The 17205-nt window shown below is 46.3% G+C and overlaps 1 protein-coding gene across 2 annotated transcripts in view; it reads left to right on the plus strand.

Annotated features, from left to right (window-relative positions):
• LOC119388275 (mediator of RNA polymerase II transcription subunit 15) overlaps positions 1–17205 on the plus strand; it is a 113420-nt gene that overhangs the window by 40857 nt on the left and 55358 nt on the right. Inside the window, exon 8 of one of the 2 annotated variants that reach the window (XM_049413897.1) lies at positions 808–1280. The exons of the other annotated variant lie outside the window; for it this stretch is intronic. Within the exon in view, the coding sequence (XP_049269854.1) occupies positions 808–1280 (473 nt within the window). The remainder of the gene's footprint in view (positions 1–807; positions 1281–17205) is intronic. 2 annotated transcript variants of the gene reach the window in all.

Here is a 17205-nt window from a genome sequence, read left to right on the forward strand (position 1 = left end):
CTTATGCCTAGTCAGCACAACACATATTTGAGCACCTGCAGGGCTTGTGGCTTTGAACATCATCACATGACCATTCATTTCTTCGAAGTAAATGTAGTGCTGCTATTGCCAATGAGGATGTTTGCTCCAGCACCTGGGGCCGTATTCTCAAGCAACTACACGAGGCGATACTTTCATTCTTGCACGATTATAATCAGATGCATTGGCATCTTTGCGTGATAACATTCTTGGTCTGCTGTTTTAGCATGGTTGGCAGTGCCAGACCAGGGTGGCCCGTAGGCAGCCATTTGTCCCACAAAAGGGAAAATACCTCCTAACCAGTCATCGAAGAATACGTTCCCCTGCTTCACCTCCTTCTGAAGTTTTTAAAGTTTTCCTAAAATATTGTCACACTTAGTCACAATCTCATCGACAGATATAACCATGGAGGTAAGAACAGCGCTACCTACACAGTGCATTTTCTGTTTTTGAGATGGAGGTGTAGAAGACCTAAGCATGTGCAGCATGCTTGTACAACCAGCGCAACAACTTTCAAGAAGCACAAAGGTGACACTGAGATGGCGCCCCCAGGATTACAAACTCTTGCACAATATTATTCCGCAAGTGTCGGCTATTTGAGTGTTATGAATGCCTGCAAATCGGCAGAGTGTGTATTCATGAGTTGTACCTGTGCCTGAATATACTTCCAGAGTTTCTTGGTCCTTGGGCAGGCCTCCAGAACATTACGGTGCCTGTAACTTGCTCAGTTGAAATTGTTTGGTTTGGTGCCCCCAGGATGAGAAACGCTTGTGGGATATTCTTCTGCAGGTGTGAGCTACGTGACGGCTCTACCTCAGACCCAGGCTACCGTTGTGTACCCAACGCAAGCTGTCATGGCCACTTCGACTGCCATGGCTCAGTTGCAGCCACAGCAGATACAGCAATTACAGCAGCAGCAGCAGCAACAGCAGCAGCAGCTGCAACAACATTTGCAGCAACAGCAGATGCAACAGCAGCAATTGCAACAACAGCACCTCCAGCAGCAACAACTTCAACAGCAGCTTCAGCAACAACAGCTACAGCAGCTGCAGCAGCAACAGATTCATCAGGCTCAGCAACAGGCTCAGCAACAGCTGCAGCAGCAGGCACAGCAGCAAGCAGAACAGCAACTCCTTCAACAACAGCAACAAGCGCAACAATTACAGCAGCAGCAGCAACAGCAGCAAGCACAGGCAGCCACTCTTCAAGCATCCCAGCTTGCACTTCAGCAGCAGCAGCAGCAGCAGCAGCAGCCCTATCAGGTGCGTTGATCAGCATGGTGATGACTTTGTCATTGCTTTCTAACAGCTTGCTCATGTTTGGTCATATGCACAGCTGCAGAAAGGCCATCAAGGAGTTATTGCAGTTTTCTCTAAAATTTTGTCTGCCCTAGTAAATGTTTGTTAATGTCTTTCTGTTCTGAATGGTAGGTTGTTTAGAAAATTGTCTTGGGATCTACACACATACTAAGGTGTGTCACCAACTTTCGAAGAAGACGAGTCCACTTGTCGAAACGTTGCCTCCTGCGACACCCCATGTTTATGAATTTTTCAACTTTCAAGAAGGTTTATAAAGTATTTGTTATTATAGTGGTACGTCGATGTTAAATTTTATTACGCAGGGGAGTTGTTATGCAGACTCTTCAAGTGCATTAAACAATTTTCTTTTTCCTAACGGGCTGGGCACCTTGTCACGTCCCATCGCAAGTTTTGGTTTATGCATACAAACTTGAAGCTTTAAAGCGCGGTGTAGGAAGCACTTCACTGAAATAAATTTTCTGATTGGTTTTTTATTGAAGGAGTTACAAGGTACTATTTATTAGACAGTTTTAGTTTGTCTGCAGACTTCTTGTTGTTTACGTTTTTGTGGGTTTCTGGAGCTGTTGACAGCGGTGGCAGAGTTGGCAGCAACAACTTGTGGCATTTTGCCCAACTATTATAACTTTGCAAAAATGTTCATTTGCGTCAGTGTTCTCGTCAAAATGATGAATGTACTGTGAGCTGATGAGTACCTAGCTGACAGTGCTTTATACTAGCAGTTAAGAAGAGTGTGTAAGTAATACTGGCTTTGTGAGTGTCTAGTTAGGTTCTGTGCCACCAGGTGTCTTGCCCATAGCACCCATAGTAACTGATAGAAATGTACACGGTAAGAAGTCCATGAAATAAAATGCTTTATTAAACTGCCCTGTTAGCATGCCACCAACAGGTGAGCTTCACTGCCAACATAGTCTATCCTCCTTTGCAAGCATTCGCAAACAATGTTAAGTGACTGTGTAATGTTCTGATATTTTTCTTCACTGTGCGTTTCCAATGGTATCATTGTTTTCTAAGAATTAATTGTTGGCTTTGTTGGTCGTGCATAACTGGCTGAGACGTATTAGCTCAAGGAATAAAATGACAAACACAAGAAAGAAGATGAAGACAAGATGCTGTATATTCTCGAAGCACTTTGTACAAATTTATCAGAGCAGTTACTGCTTCGGCTTGGCACAGGGACATGAAATGAAAAATTCTGTATATCCAAGGCTGCATTAATTTCACCTGTATTTCATAGATTAAGTTTACCACTGCGACATATTCATACAACACAGTAGGCTTTTGATAATTCAAACTCGAGGGGACCTCAGGATTTTGTTTAAATTATCAGAAGTATGAATTATCAGAAATTCTCATAAATATGACTAGGGGCAACATACCAACTAGTTATGGTGGTTATTTTTCCTTAGTGCCGCAGCAGCATCATAGACAGCTCTGCATGATTGCCAGTAAAGGTTTTAGACGTCAGTGATCATACTGGCACTCATTATTATACAACGAATGCACGCGTGTGTAATCAAAGGCCAAAATTTGTTGTGTCCCGTGACAGCTCCCAGCCCCTTCTTATTAGTAAGATGCTTTCCCGCATGACCCCAGTGTACTGCGGAGAAAGTGACTTTAAAGGGACACTAAAGAGAAACAATGAGTCGGCCTAGATCGATAAATTGTGCTCTGAGAACTCTAATGCTGTAAGTTCATAGGTTTATTAATAGAGGAGAAAATCAAGCTCAAAGATTCATTTTTAAATTTTGCGCCGAAATCTCCCCGCATGACGTCACCGATTTCAAAGTGTATTTATCGTATGTTGGCGCCATTGGCCCAACAAAGTTATCCCAAACTTAATATGCTAAGTCTATGGCCCCCTCAGAGGACAATGTACTTCATTTTTACCGATTATGAACTACGTAGTCTCTAGTAGGCACCGTCAAAACATATGACGTCATGGCGAATGGTGCGGAAACTTCAAGGTGGCATCGCCACCCACATTTTGTTTTTGCGCGTTTTCTCGCTTACTAAGCGTCTTATCACAGCGAGCGTGGTGTTTTTGGTATCATGAAAGAGCACTTTACTAATGTGAGAAAAATCACAGCATATCCACGGAGTGAATGGTGATGAGTGGGCGAAGCTGCAGAGGTTCATCGGTAAACCGTGAATCTTCCGTGAATTCTGCCCAGTACATCATCACCGACGTGAGATCGGGCGCGTTTATACTAAAGGTTCGATGAGTTATGACGACTTGCAGCTCACTTTAATTTTACATGTACGCTGTGAATTTTCATTGTTTAGAAAACCATTGCTTTAGAAAACATCTGGCGTCTTTCGTTAAGCAGCTGGCGTCTTTTCGTTTTGCTTTAGAAACATCTGGCGTTCTTTCGTTTTGCTTTTACAAAACATCTGGCGTCTTTCGTTGGTTTATTTGGTTTATTTCATCAATCAACGGCGTTTTGAACAAAATTTTTATTGTTTAATCACGCACAAGAGAAATCTCACCAGGCACTACCTTGGAGGTAAACAATGGCTGCTAATGGGAATGAGAGACAGAAGAAGTCGGCTTTTAGCTAACACTTACACTTCTACTTCTACTAACGTTTCCTACTTGAACATGCCAATGGCTGCTAATGGGGAATGAAAGACAGAAGAATTCGGCTTTTAGTTAACGCGCACGCTGCGAATTTTTTATTGTTCAACAACGCACAGGAAAAATCTTCCACCGGCACCACCTTGGAGGTCAAGATCTGGTACTAGCGTTACGACTGGTTACGCACTACTACGACTACGAAGGACAAACGGGTGCCGCCTCAAGGAGCTTCGCCCCTAAAATCGTTTTGCTCTTTAGTGTCCCTTTGAGAAGCGTTTGGTACACAGTAGGCCAGACCATCTCAGTTATTTTTTTCCTCAGTCAGCGTGCAATTGTTGGTGCACGCGGTTTGGCTAGTTTGGCCATTTTTCAGGCAGGCAATCAGCTTTATTTGCGACTTTTAGTGACATAAAAATGCGAATGTTCAGCTAGAAGCAACAAAGGCAGCAGATATTTCGAGGTATGGTCAAGCAGAAAGTTTGAGCTAACCGAATTTGTGCAGTGGGGCAGTTTGAATGAAGTAGCTTTTAAAATATATTGAAAGCATAGCGGGCCAACCAAAAATTTAAGATTTGTTTTAATTAACCAAAAGTTTGAATTATCGAGAGCCTGCTGTAATACTATATTGTCTATGCAGGCCATCTTTAACTCGTTCTATCATTGGGTATGGTAATAAGCTTTCCCTAACTCTGTCTTAACCGCATCTTTGTGCAGACTTTAAAGGGCCAGTAAGAAGTCCTCCACATAAAAATCTGCGCTAAAAAACGGCGGACAAGAGAAAGAAGGACACAGACGGCGGCGCTGTCTGTGTCCTTGACTTTCTTTTTTTTTAACACCTCCCAAACAAGCTTGCTTATTCGTTCAGAAGGCCATGGTGATCACATTTTGCGAATATCACAGCAGTGTGCGTGCCATGCAGACGTTGCATGTTGAAAAACTGTTCCCACACTGCATGGATGTAATATTGCCCATGGGCCACATTATGTAGTTTACATTATGTAGTTGGTCCTCTGCACGACGAAACAGCGCCTTGGCCCTTCCGGTGATACAGTTTTGGCCTCGCAGTTATTGTGCCTGTTGCGTACTTGCACGGCCGCTGGATGGAAAAGCGCACGATACGGCCTGCCGCGTTGGGCGGCTTTCTGTGGGAGAGCGCGTGTTGGCCCTAGTTGCAGTTGCGGCCACTGCGGCACGACGGGGCGGGGAAGGGGAAACGGATGCCGGCGTCTCTGTTGGGGCAGCAGCCGCAGCAAATTGGTGGTGGTCACAACAGCGATCTCACTCGGCTGTTCTAAGCTGCTTTTTCTATCTCATCTATCGCAGTCATGACATATCATGCATTCAGTTGAGTCCATTCGCGTAATCTGGTTAAATAGCCACTTAAGTTTCCGTGTACGTGCCGAGCTCCTGGCGTTTTTTTTTCCAGGACTAACATTTTGCTTTGTGTCTGAAAGAATATTCCACAATGCGCATAGCAACATTATATGGCGCTGAATGTGTGAAAAAGTGGTTGTTATATTTATGTGCCTGTAATGAATCCATTGTTTGTTATTTCAACGTATTGATTTCCATGACATTTCTTCAGCACCTTTGAGTTTTCTTAGCTGAAAATGCTTGACAGATATTTGTTTGAAACATCTGACAATACACGTTCATGTTCTTTATACACAGGAAGTGCATGTAAAAACATACCTTGAATCATTTTCATGATGTCTGATACATGATACTGTGCCAAAAAGTAATTCAGCTTCGGATGCTTGATACCAGCGGATTCTACAAATACAGTGACGCACTCCTCATAACTTTGTTGAAAAGGCTGCGGAATTATATATTCATTAGAAGTGGCTTGCAAATTTCTTGACAGTTCTTAGCAGGGCAATGTCATCAAATTGATGTGTATATAAGGGCGATCACTGGAGTGACTAATATCTCGAAGAATGAACCTACGACTGAAGTTTTCTTTAACTCAAGAAACAAAACTACGAAATGGCGGGGATCAACTCAAGCTATATTTAATCTCGTTACTACGAACATCAGATTAACGAAATTTTTGAAATCCCCGCCAGAATGCCTATATTGCCAATGTCAAAAACTTTCAGTACTACGAATTTCAGAATACCGAATATTTCAGATTAACGTACGTAATTTAACCCCGAAATCAACAAGATGCTTCGTTATTACGAAGTTCCGTGAATGTTTCGGTACGGAAATCACTGAAGCTTACACCTATCATCATCTGCAGCAGATATGCGCCGGGAAACCCGCTTGAACGGGTGCAGCCCCATCAGCGTCGACATCAATGTGAGCGTCACCAACCGGTCAAACTGGTCAAACCAAATCAAACAACGTCGTAGGCTTAGTCCCGCTGTTGCCGCTGCTCTCACCACGTTTCCAGTTGCTGTCGTTTGGAGCTGCGAAGTTGAGATCGTGTTCTGCGGTCGCTTTTCTGGCAATGAGTTCTCCTGGCCCCAGCGTTAAAGGGACACTAAAGGCAAATAACAATTTATGTCAGAGTGAAAGCTCAATGTACGACGACGTCTAAAACGGCAATATTATCAACAGCAGTGCCCTACTTACTGAGAAATTAAGCTAAATGTATCACACGATGAGCGCCACGAGCGGCACATTTTCAAAATGATCCCGATGACGTATGAGAGTCTGCCTACAATTATTCACTAGTAATCAAACTAGCAGCAATAAAAAAGAACCTTCTGTGCATCAAGAGACGTAATAAAATGCTGTTTGTTCGTTTCTGTTTGATTCATGGAAAAAAGAACCTCTTTGGTGTTGCCATGGGGAATGGTGCGCTTGATTCAAAGGTTCTGTTTTCGCTGAACTGCGCTTCGCCCGGCGCCCTGCTTCAATCGCGCGGTCGCGTCGCAGTGGTAGTTTCTGTATCGCGTACTGCTGCATGTGTTTTGCACGCTTGTGAAAGTCACTCTGACAGAAAGTTTGACAAAATGCCGCATGCATGTGATGTTGCCGGATGCCCGAATGGTGCACGCCGCCAGTACACGCTGCCGCGCAGTAAAGGCGGGCAACGTTGGGCACGGCAGCAGTGACGTGTGAAAGACTGATTTGAGGTGGGCGATTTGAAGTGCGCTAACGCGATGCGGACCACTAAAACGTGATTTTATTTCAAAATAAGCACTTCCTTGGCATAAAAGTAGCACTACGAGGTTTCTGGACCGCTATTTAAACAATCAACGTCGACTTAATATTTGCCTTTAGTGTCTCTTTAAAAAGAAGCGACGCCAGTTTTCGCTCTAGGAAAAAGTGGACATTCTGACGGAGCTGAATGCTGGAAAAAAGCAAGTGGACATATGCAGGGAGTATGATATCGCACCGTCAACAGTGGCAACGATACTGAAGGATTGGGAGAAGATTGTGAAATTACATCGAGAATCACAGCTGGCTCCCTCAAGAAAACGCTTGCAGCTGGGCAACTATTGCAGCTGGGCAACTATTGCAACGCTTGCAATAGGGCCCTTGTTAGGCTCTATTATTCAAGAAAAGGCGCGACAATTCGTGGTTGCTTTGGGCACCTCCGGCTTCGACGCAAGTGCCGGATGATTCAATCGGTTCCGGCAAAGGAATGGCCTCATGTGGCAAGTCGCGTGCGGGGAAGAAAAGGCGGCCGATGCCGATAGTGCGATTGCCTGGCGGAACAAGCACTTTCAGGAAATCGTCGAGTCGTTCAGTCCAGACGACGTTTTCAATACCGACGAAACGGCGTGCTTTTATCAGCTGTTACCTGATAAGACAATGAACTTTCAAGGTGAAAAATGCAAGGGTGGGAAAAAATCGCGTCTTCGCGTGTCAGTGCTCTTCTGCTAAAACACCACAGGCACGGAAAAACTGAAGCCTCTTGTTATTGGCAAGTCCACCAAGCCTCGCTGCTTGAAAAATGTCTCGTTGCCTTGCGACTATCGGGCAAATAAGAAAGCGTGAATGATGCGGGAACTGTTCATGCAGTGGCTGCTGCAGTTCGACAACACAATGAAGAAGAAACAAAAGAAGGTTCTTCTAATCGTTGATAACTGCTCGGCACATATGGTGAACGTGCGTTTGAGCAATGTGCAGTTTGAATTTCTGCCCCCAAATTGTACATCTTTGCTCCAACCTTTAGACCAGGGCATAATAAGATGTGTGAAGGCCGAATTTCGGAAGCAACTTGTGCAGCGCCTTCTCATTAAGTTACGACTGAAGCTGCCCACGGAGGTCAACATCCGTCAAACCGCAGCAATGCTGACAGGGTCGTGGTGGAACGTCAAGGCAAGCACCATTAGCAACTGCTGGCAAAAGGCAGGTCTTCTTGAGACTTCGCTTACGCCGCAAGACTGCGAGCCTACGCCACGAGACTGCGATGACGAAGTGGAGCTCGACCCAGAGCTTTGGAATGAGCTTACCAAGAAGCTCCCGGTAGACGCTGCGGTAACCTTCGAGGATTACGTAGACAGTGACTGCGCAGCGGCTACATCTGCAGAGCTCACCTGCAAAGAAATCGTGAGTCAAGTGCGTGAGCAAGATTGCTGTAGCAGTGACGAAGGCGACGCTGGAGATGCAGAGTCTGGGACAACGCAAGAGACTATTTCCAGATGGATGTTGTGGTGTTCCTTGAGAAGACCCGATCGTACCTTGGGTGCTGCAAGGATGTACCCGAAGGCATCCTTAGGAAGGTTGCGGACGTGGAGGCATACATGCACCAGCGCCTGCTTCTACTTGCCGGAAGAAGATAACGACTTTTTTAAGCAGTAAATTGTTTCCACTCGGTGCCCAGTGTTTTCGTTCATTGTTTACGCCCCAACACGTGCACCTCCTGCAAAGGTACGTTATTTTCGCTGTTGTGTTACATTAGCGACACCATTTTTCAGTACTACGATATTTCAGAAGAACGAATTAAAATCGGCGGCCCCACGAAGTTCGTTGTAACGTGATTCTACTGTATATATATATTCATGCGTGACAATCGCTTACCCGGTTTTTTTTCGAGGCGGCCGGGTCAAGTGACAACCACGTTTTTATATTTACACAAGTATACTATAGTAGCACGCAATACCATGGCTGCTGTACGACAGTCAAGTACGTAACTTTGTTGGAGCGAGCACAGGTGCCTTTGTAGACAATATATATTGTTGTGATTTTCGGGCGCACTTTCTCTGAGCACAACACACGCCTTGGTCTCGTGCTGGATTGCCTAAGCAAAGCACGCTTGGTGCTCAACTCAAAGAAATGTCATTTTGGAGAGCGCCAAACACTCGTCCTTGGACACTTAGTGGACAAAGAAGGCATATGACCGGATCCCGCGAAGACGGCCGCAGTGGAGGCATTCAAGCAACCTCACTCGGTAAAAGAACTGCGCAGCTTTTTGGGTCTTTGCTCATACTTCCATCGATTCATTCCTAGCTTTGCCAATATCGCGCACCCACTCACGTGCAGCTTCGAAAGGCATGCGGGTTTGACTGGACCCCGGAATGTGCGTCCACTTTTTCTGAGTTGAAGTTCCGTTTTGACGTCCCATCCCATTCTTTGACACTTCGATCCTCTGACTCCCACAGAACTCCACACAGATGCTAGCGGTGTGGTGTAGGCGCCGCCTTGGTTCAGCGCTTAGATACCAAAGAACACGTCATAGCGTATGCAAGTCGCTCACTCAGCAAGTCCGAGCGTAACTACGCCGTCACAGAGCAAGAATGCCTCGCAGTAGTCTTCGCAGTGCAGCGCTTCCGGTCCTACCTGTACGGACGCCCCTTTACCATCGTCACAGACCATCATTCTCTCTGCTGGTTGGTCAATCTGCGTGACCCGTCCGGTCGCCTTGTGCGTTGGGCACTCCGTCTGCAAGAATACGACTTTACGGTTTCCTTTAAAAGTGGTCGTCGTCACGCTGATGCAGATTGTCTTTCACGACTACCGCTTCCATCGACGGACTGTGACGCGGACAACTTCGACACCTACATCGCACCGTTAAACCTACCATTTCCTGATACCAATGCCTTTAAGACTGAGCAGCAAAGGGACAGCACCATACAGCAGCTCCTCGCTACCGAACCACAATCATCGGCGACTCGCTTCTGCATCCGCGACGGGCTAGTGTACAAAAAGAACTATACTACGACCGGCTCACGATATCTTCTTGTGGTTCCGAAGAGTCTCCGCGTTTCCGTCTTGCAGGCTATGCATGATGATCCAACGTCCGGTCATTTAGGCACAGCAAAACTCTTTGCCGGCTTCAAGAAAGATTTTACTGGCCAAAAATGCGCCAGACGACGGAACACTACGTCTCTAGTTGCAACAAGTGTCAACGCCACAAGCGCCCTACAAGTGCTCCTCCAGGGCGTCTACATCCTGTGCTGCCCCTAGAACTCCATTCGAGCGATTTGGGATCGACCTTCTTGGGCCCTTTCCGCAGTCATCTGATGGAAATCGGTGGATAGTCATATGCACTGATCATTAACAAGGTACTGTGAGACAGCTGCCATACCATCGGCAGCTGCAGCCGATGTGTGTTTATTCATGCTCCGTTTTGTGGTTCTACGACACGGACCTCCTAAAATTGTTATCAGTGATTGTGGGCGACAATTCACTGCAGACGTGGTGGAAGAGATGCTGCGTGTACGCGCTTCAACGTTTCGGCACTCTACACCATATCATCCCCAAACAAACGGTCTAACGGAACGAACTAACAGGACTCTCATGAACATGCTATCTATGTATGTCGCATCAGACCACAAGAACTGGGACAGCGTTCTACCTTTCATCACTTATGCATTTAACACCGCACAGCATGAAACTACCGGCTACAGTCCGTTCTTTCTTCTCTATGCTCGGCCGCCTCGTCATACCCTCGATACCGTCTTCCCGTTTTTGGACTACCATGATCCCTGTATATCTGAGATCATCTGCCGTGCAGAAGAAGCCCGACGTTTGCTTATTTGTGCACTCTTGCTTCGCAAGATCGCTCGAAGGCACGTTTTGACCGTCGATGCCGACACGTGACGTATAATCGCGGTGACCTAGTGTTGCTGTGGACGCCAACTAGAAAATGCGGGTTGTGCGAAAAACTGCACTATGCGGGACCTTATGTTGTTATAGACCGTCTAAGCGATTTAACTTGCCGCGTAGCACGTCTCCATTCAAATGGCCGATGGTCTGCAAAGACTGAACTTGCCCATGTAGCGCGTTTGAAGTGCTTTGTTCCTCGAGAGACTGTTTGACTCGCCCGGTGGGCTTCGTCTGCGCAGAGGGAAATGTTACTGCATACATTATTTGGGTATGAGCATCTGTGTGGTGGGGAACAGGGAGGTTAGAGTAGAAGAGGACGTTCGGCTAGTGAGAGCTCCGGTATACGCGTCTGTTCAACACCTTCGCGTCTACCGGTACGTCGCAGCTCAATAAAACCTTTCGTAGATGTAACAATATAATAGAAAAAATAAACAGTAATAGATGACAGAACCACATGACGGAGACTGCCAGAAGACAATCACGTTGGTGTGCAACGAAGGTTCGCCAGTGCCTGTACAGCGGCTAACATCAAAGGACCAAAACGAAAGGTTTTATTTTCTGCACAGACGAAGTAGACAGGGAAGCCTAAAATTGGGCTCACAAGCTGGAGGCATAACAAAACAATAATATAAAATGAGAAGCAAACAGAGACTAGTATAAGGAAAGCGTTTACCCCCCCCCCCCCCTTTTTTTTCTTGTTTACCATATAGCTGTCAAAAGTAACCCACCTTAACTTTGTCCCTGTGAGTGACTCGCAATGTGTGCGTTGGCTGCCACATATGTTTGTTTGAAATGAAATCTTGTCATCGCCCACCAGCCGCTTTTTTGCACTTTGTCTCCGCATGTTTTGCTGAGGTAAGCTTGAGTCTGTGCCCTGTACAGCTAATGACCACCAGACAACCCAACTCTCTGAATAAAAGTGATACACATGCTTTTCACAGCAACCGACATCAGTACCACATGGTATTGCGGGGCAACGCACGCCACCGCAACGCGACAGCGTTGGAAACAACTGGAACTGATGACAAAGGTGCTGCGGGCTGAAAGGTGGTAACTGAAAAAAAAAACGAGAGATAAGAGAAAACGGGAAGGTGGTGTCAGGGCGCTGGATTTAAACGATGTTTGCAACCAGCCGCCGTTTGCAGCTAGCAGGGATGAGCCCTGAATTGATAATAAATAAAATAACTTCTCACATTTTGTCCAGATCATTCACTGTTGAATTCGTTACATGATCATGAAAACAGCGTAACGGGAAGAGAGAGAAATACTGAAAAGTGCAGGAATGCAAGCAGTTGTGTTCGTGTGTTTCTCAGCCTTTTCATCACTCTTTCCGTCTGACCGTTTTCATATTAATTAATCGTAACGTAACTGCTCCGGTACTTGTTTAGTTAATCCGGTACTTGTTTACCTTGTCAGTGCCTCACGCTGTGCTTCTTTACCGCACCGCCGGCGAGCTTCTCACACGACAACACATGGAGAAAGTCTTGCTCAGTCACTGGCTGCGCACCTATGATGCAGTCGCTGAAATCGTGTTAGGCTGCCGATGTAGGCACAGTCACGACGATGGGCTACGCCTACCTCTCGTGAGTGACTGGGAAGGATAGCGAGGCGGGTGAGAAACTGAAACAGGCTGAAATAATTGTTCTGTCTCTTTTAACTTCCTTATTAATGCACTGATTCGCAAAATTATTGCGGCAACATGTTCACATCGTACGAAAGCACAGTTATCTGTTCATAAAAATCTTGGACCGTATGGCTATTTACTGGCAGTTTAAGCAAAAACAAAAGGCTTTTCCCATTTTTTTGTATGCTTAACACAGTCTCCACTGCTGTAGAGCTCGACAATGAAATGAAATGTGAACTTATGTGCCACCCACCATGGTAGCTTAGCTCCTTAGGTGTTGCACTGTGGAACTTGAGGAGGCCAGCCTGATTCTTGGCCTTGGCGGCCACATTTTGAGGGGTTGAAATGCAAAAACGTCTGCTTATATTTAGGTGCACATGAAAGAATCCCCACGGCGGTGTGCCTCATAATGATGCCATTGTGCTGCAATCCAGTCTCCCTGTGCCCATTCAAGTGCAGCTTGCGCCAACTGTGCCAAAGCTTACTATTGCACCTGCTGAAACTGCAGTGGAGATTTTCTGGCCCAAAATATTTTTGTTCTTGCACCCAACACACAACTTGTTTCCACATTGCTGGGAAAGCCACTCCCCATCTCAGTCTTGCCAACAATGTGCTTTTGCACATTATGATTGGCCAATAACTAAAGCATGTGCATATGATCTTCGTTGCTGATAGTTTGGCATATTGTCTGTAGTATGGTAGCTCATTGCTCTTAATGAGGAACTGGTGAAAATACACAGACACTCGATTATTTATTTTTTTTGCCCAAGTCACTATGCATAGCATAATGCAGCGCATGCCGGCCATGCAGCTTTCGTTTTAGGTGCTGCACGCTGTAAGTGGTGTCTTCACGCAAATGAAGATTCGAACTTGCAAAGGTTTGCTTGATATTTTGCAAGAAAATGTTCCATGTCAGTCGCGCTGTGCAAAGTTCTTCAGTCTGTCGATCGTGACTCTAAGCCTAAATGCCTGCGTAGCATGCGCCTGGCATGAAATGGTGCTGCTCGTGTGCCTCGAAGTGCCCGTCACATGTTTTGATTGCAAAACTGACACAGTGCGATGGCAAACCAGCGCGCATAGAAACTGCACCATGCGGACACTGACGTGCCATGAGCCACAAATAAAGCTTTGCCTTGAGCTAGTTGGTCATGCATACTTATGCATGCATCTAGGTGCGAAGCAGACGAGGACAAAGAACACTGTAGGCAGAATGGGCACCACAAATAATGCTTGACTGGGCTCACGTGTCCATTATAAAATGCTGTTTGAACAGCCAATATCGTCATCAATAGCCAAAACAGGCCAGACAAGTCGCTCCCAGCCTGAAAAACTTCTCAACTCATTCCCACCCCCTTATTGCAAATCACGCTTGCGTGTGTGCTCAGCGCAGCCACTGTGTGTGTCTTTGCAAATTGCACAATGACTAAAGCCGTTGAAAAATATAAAGTAGCGCCAACTGCGACCTCTGCCTCCTCTCCTGAAGCAGCTGCAGCAGCGCCTCTGGAGTGTCCACCAGGAAACTACGGATATTTCCCACTGTAATTAAAACAGCTTCTTTCTGCTGTTGTACCTGTTTTTGCCACCACAGATGCAGCAGGTCAGCATACCAAAGCATGCAGAACGATCGCACAAACAGACTCAAGTGCAGTCGACCACATACCGTGCACCAATCAAGTAAAAACCCAGAAGCAGACGTACAATATGGCGCTTGCATGACCTCCTAAAAAGCTAGTAGTATTTTGGCCTGGCTTCAATCCTAATTATTTCAGAATTTTGGCTCGTGTGATACTGCCATCATTAGACAAAAGAACAACATCCAATGTCGGAATCCCAAAGACTCTGAAGCCTAAACAAAGACAGCAAAGACTGTTTGACGCAATTCCATTAGCTCAACACTTGCACCGCACAGTTTGCATGTGCAATTCAGTCTAATTGCATCGTAAATAATGTTCATGTCCATAGAGCATACCAGTTGTCACCCTGCACGCGATTCACCTTGAAGGACTCTGAAAAGGCTGAGAGGTTCAAGGATGAAGAACGTGCTGGTTCAGCGTTCAGCACCTCAGTACGTCGCCAACATTTATTCGCATTTACAAGAGAACTTTATTGGTTGCCACGAAATTACACTTGCTGAAGACCTTCTTTACCCTCAGCATCTCAATTTATGTATGGCAGGCACAAGGTGTAATAAAGCTAGGACCTGAAAGTGTTCGAATAGGCACGCTCTAAAGAACAAGTGCGAATAAAAAGGTGGACTGCCTTAGAAGTTACCCGACAATTTTCTATACACAGCGGACTCCAGACAAGCCTTTTGGCTTTCGTACACGAAGATGTTTTTTTTTTAGAGAAATGAACCGTAAGCGCGGAGCGCATACTAGGGCCTTGTCCTAGCCCTTTCGGTCCTGGCTGTGTCAGTTGACACCATCACAGAACATTTCCCCTAGCACCTTGGAAATGAAACCAAAACTGCCCATTCTTGGGGGAATACTTCTTCATTCTAAAAAGACAGGGCGTGCAAACACAAGAAAGAAGTCAGGACACCACAAACATTGACTAACAACTGAATAGATGCCAACGGTGGAAAAGAAAGAAGGCACGAAAGCTCATCTGCGCATGCCCATGCAATAGGCGAACCAATCAATCCGGCACGCGTGGGGGCCTACGCGAAATATAGCTGTCAAGGCATTTCATTTCATCTTTATGCAAGTTAATTGACAGTTGGCTCACGCATGCACTACCACTATTCTCGATATGTCATGCCTCGATCATCAGACGCGTTTCTTCATTCCTATGTCGGTACAAAACTGCGCATTCATTGAATTTTGGCGTGCACTTACAATCTCGACAATGTAACGATAGATTAGAAGGTGAGCCTCCGGTTAGTGATTTTATGTTCTAATAATCTCTGGTTAATGCAGCGGCCCGTTTATCCTACGTAGAAGCGGGCGCAGCTGAAAGGAACCTTATACACCACACTGTACGGCAATCAGTGAATTTGTTTGTGTGTTTACGAAACAAATATCGGTTCGCTTCTTGTCTTTTACTCGCTCATTCTTCCTTTGCACAGCGGCACATATCTTACCTAGCTTATTAGCAGCCGTGAAAACAACATTAACGCCGTATCTACTTCCTACTTTCTTTAGCCTTTGAGATACGCAATGAATGTACGGTATACCTACGACACGTTTCTTCCTATCGCTTTCTGCAACCATGCTCGGACTTAACATAATGGATTTCTTTAAACGCTCAGCGACAGTGGCCACTGCATCACGGGGATAACCTACATTTCCTTGATTTCCTCGACCACACGTTCGGCCACAGCTGCAAGGTCTGTGACCGCTTGTGGTTCGACAACAACCAGACCACAATCGCTACTATAACAACGTGTGATGTCTTTATGTGACAGTAGAGGAATTGTACGGAGCATTCACGGTTACTCGATTATCTCCGAGCCAACTCCTCAATCCCTCAATCATCACTCACTTCTTGGATCTGGCGTGATTTTTTTGTGTATTGATTTTGTTTAGAGCAGTGCATGCTGGGCAGCGGACGAATGGACTCTGTTTCTGCTGTTAAGATTGATAACAGAGTAGTATAATCTATTCGACAAAGCAAAATTATTTAATCTGGCCTTTGCCACATAAATTGTGGGAGCCACGCCCATCGCCAGGCCACTATCCTAGCGCCATGTGCTGCGCAGTGGCGGTGCGCGTGCACCACTCGCAGGCTTCAAAAGCGGCAGCCGTGGCAGTGCCTGGACAGTCGAAGCGCAGTTGGCTCGGCAGTGTGTGGAAGAAGAGCGCCAACAAATCCGGCACCGGGAACCCTTTCATGACAGCCGCAAGGATGACTGGGTGAGGCGCTCTAGTGTCACCTCGAGGTCAGGGCGACTGCGGCGTTCCTCGGAGTCTGGAAGGGACGCCTACGACGGTGGAAGACGGCAACCGCTGCCGCGATAGTTCAGCAACGACAGCCACCATTCGCAATGTAGCCAGAATTGTTCTCAGGCTGACTATGACGCACCTGTACGAGGCAAGCCAGGAGACACTGCAAAGCAACTGCCGGCTCATTGCATCCGACGACCAGATTTTGATGCGAAGGTATCGTCGGCACTGCCGTCGACGGACATGGCCGCTGAGTCCTACCTGAAGCACAATACCCTTGAACGCATGCGACGAACCCTTTCTTCACAGGGGGGAAATATGTGGGAGAGCCATGCCATTCACCAGGCCGCTATCCTAGCACCACGTGCTGCGCGCAGTGGCAATGCGTGTGCGCCACTCGCACGTTTCAAAAACGGCAGCCGTGGCAGTGCCCGGACAGTCGGCGACGGACTGCTGTGCGCGCGCGAAGGGGTGTGCCCTGCCGGGGCAAAGGCTAGAGGCCAGTACTTGCGGCTGTGACCAGTTGTATTGTGCAGCATGTTTTCCGTATTCTGAGTTAATGTTAATAAACATTTATTTTGGAATTTAAACCAGTGGAGCATCAATTCCATGGCAGCAAGATGGCGCGAACCCCTAAAAGTCAAAGGAAAAAATCTGTGCAAATGAATGTAAATGAAGGCCCATAACATAGTGCTCAAGTAATGAGCAGCACTCCAAAACATTCTTGCAATACTTAAGCACTGTCTTAGTTTCATTTTATTTCGAATTGAACATTAAGCA

This window comes from Rhipicephalus sanguineus, chromosome 3 (assembly GCF_013339695.2).
Source record: "Rhipicephalus sanguineus isolate Rsan-2018 chromosome 3, BIME_Rsan_1.4, whole genome shotgun sequence".
Lineage (NCBI taxonomy): Eukaryota > Metazoa > Arthropoda > Arachnida > Ixodida > Ixodidae > Rhipicephalus > Rhipicephalus sanguineus.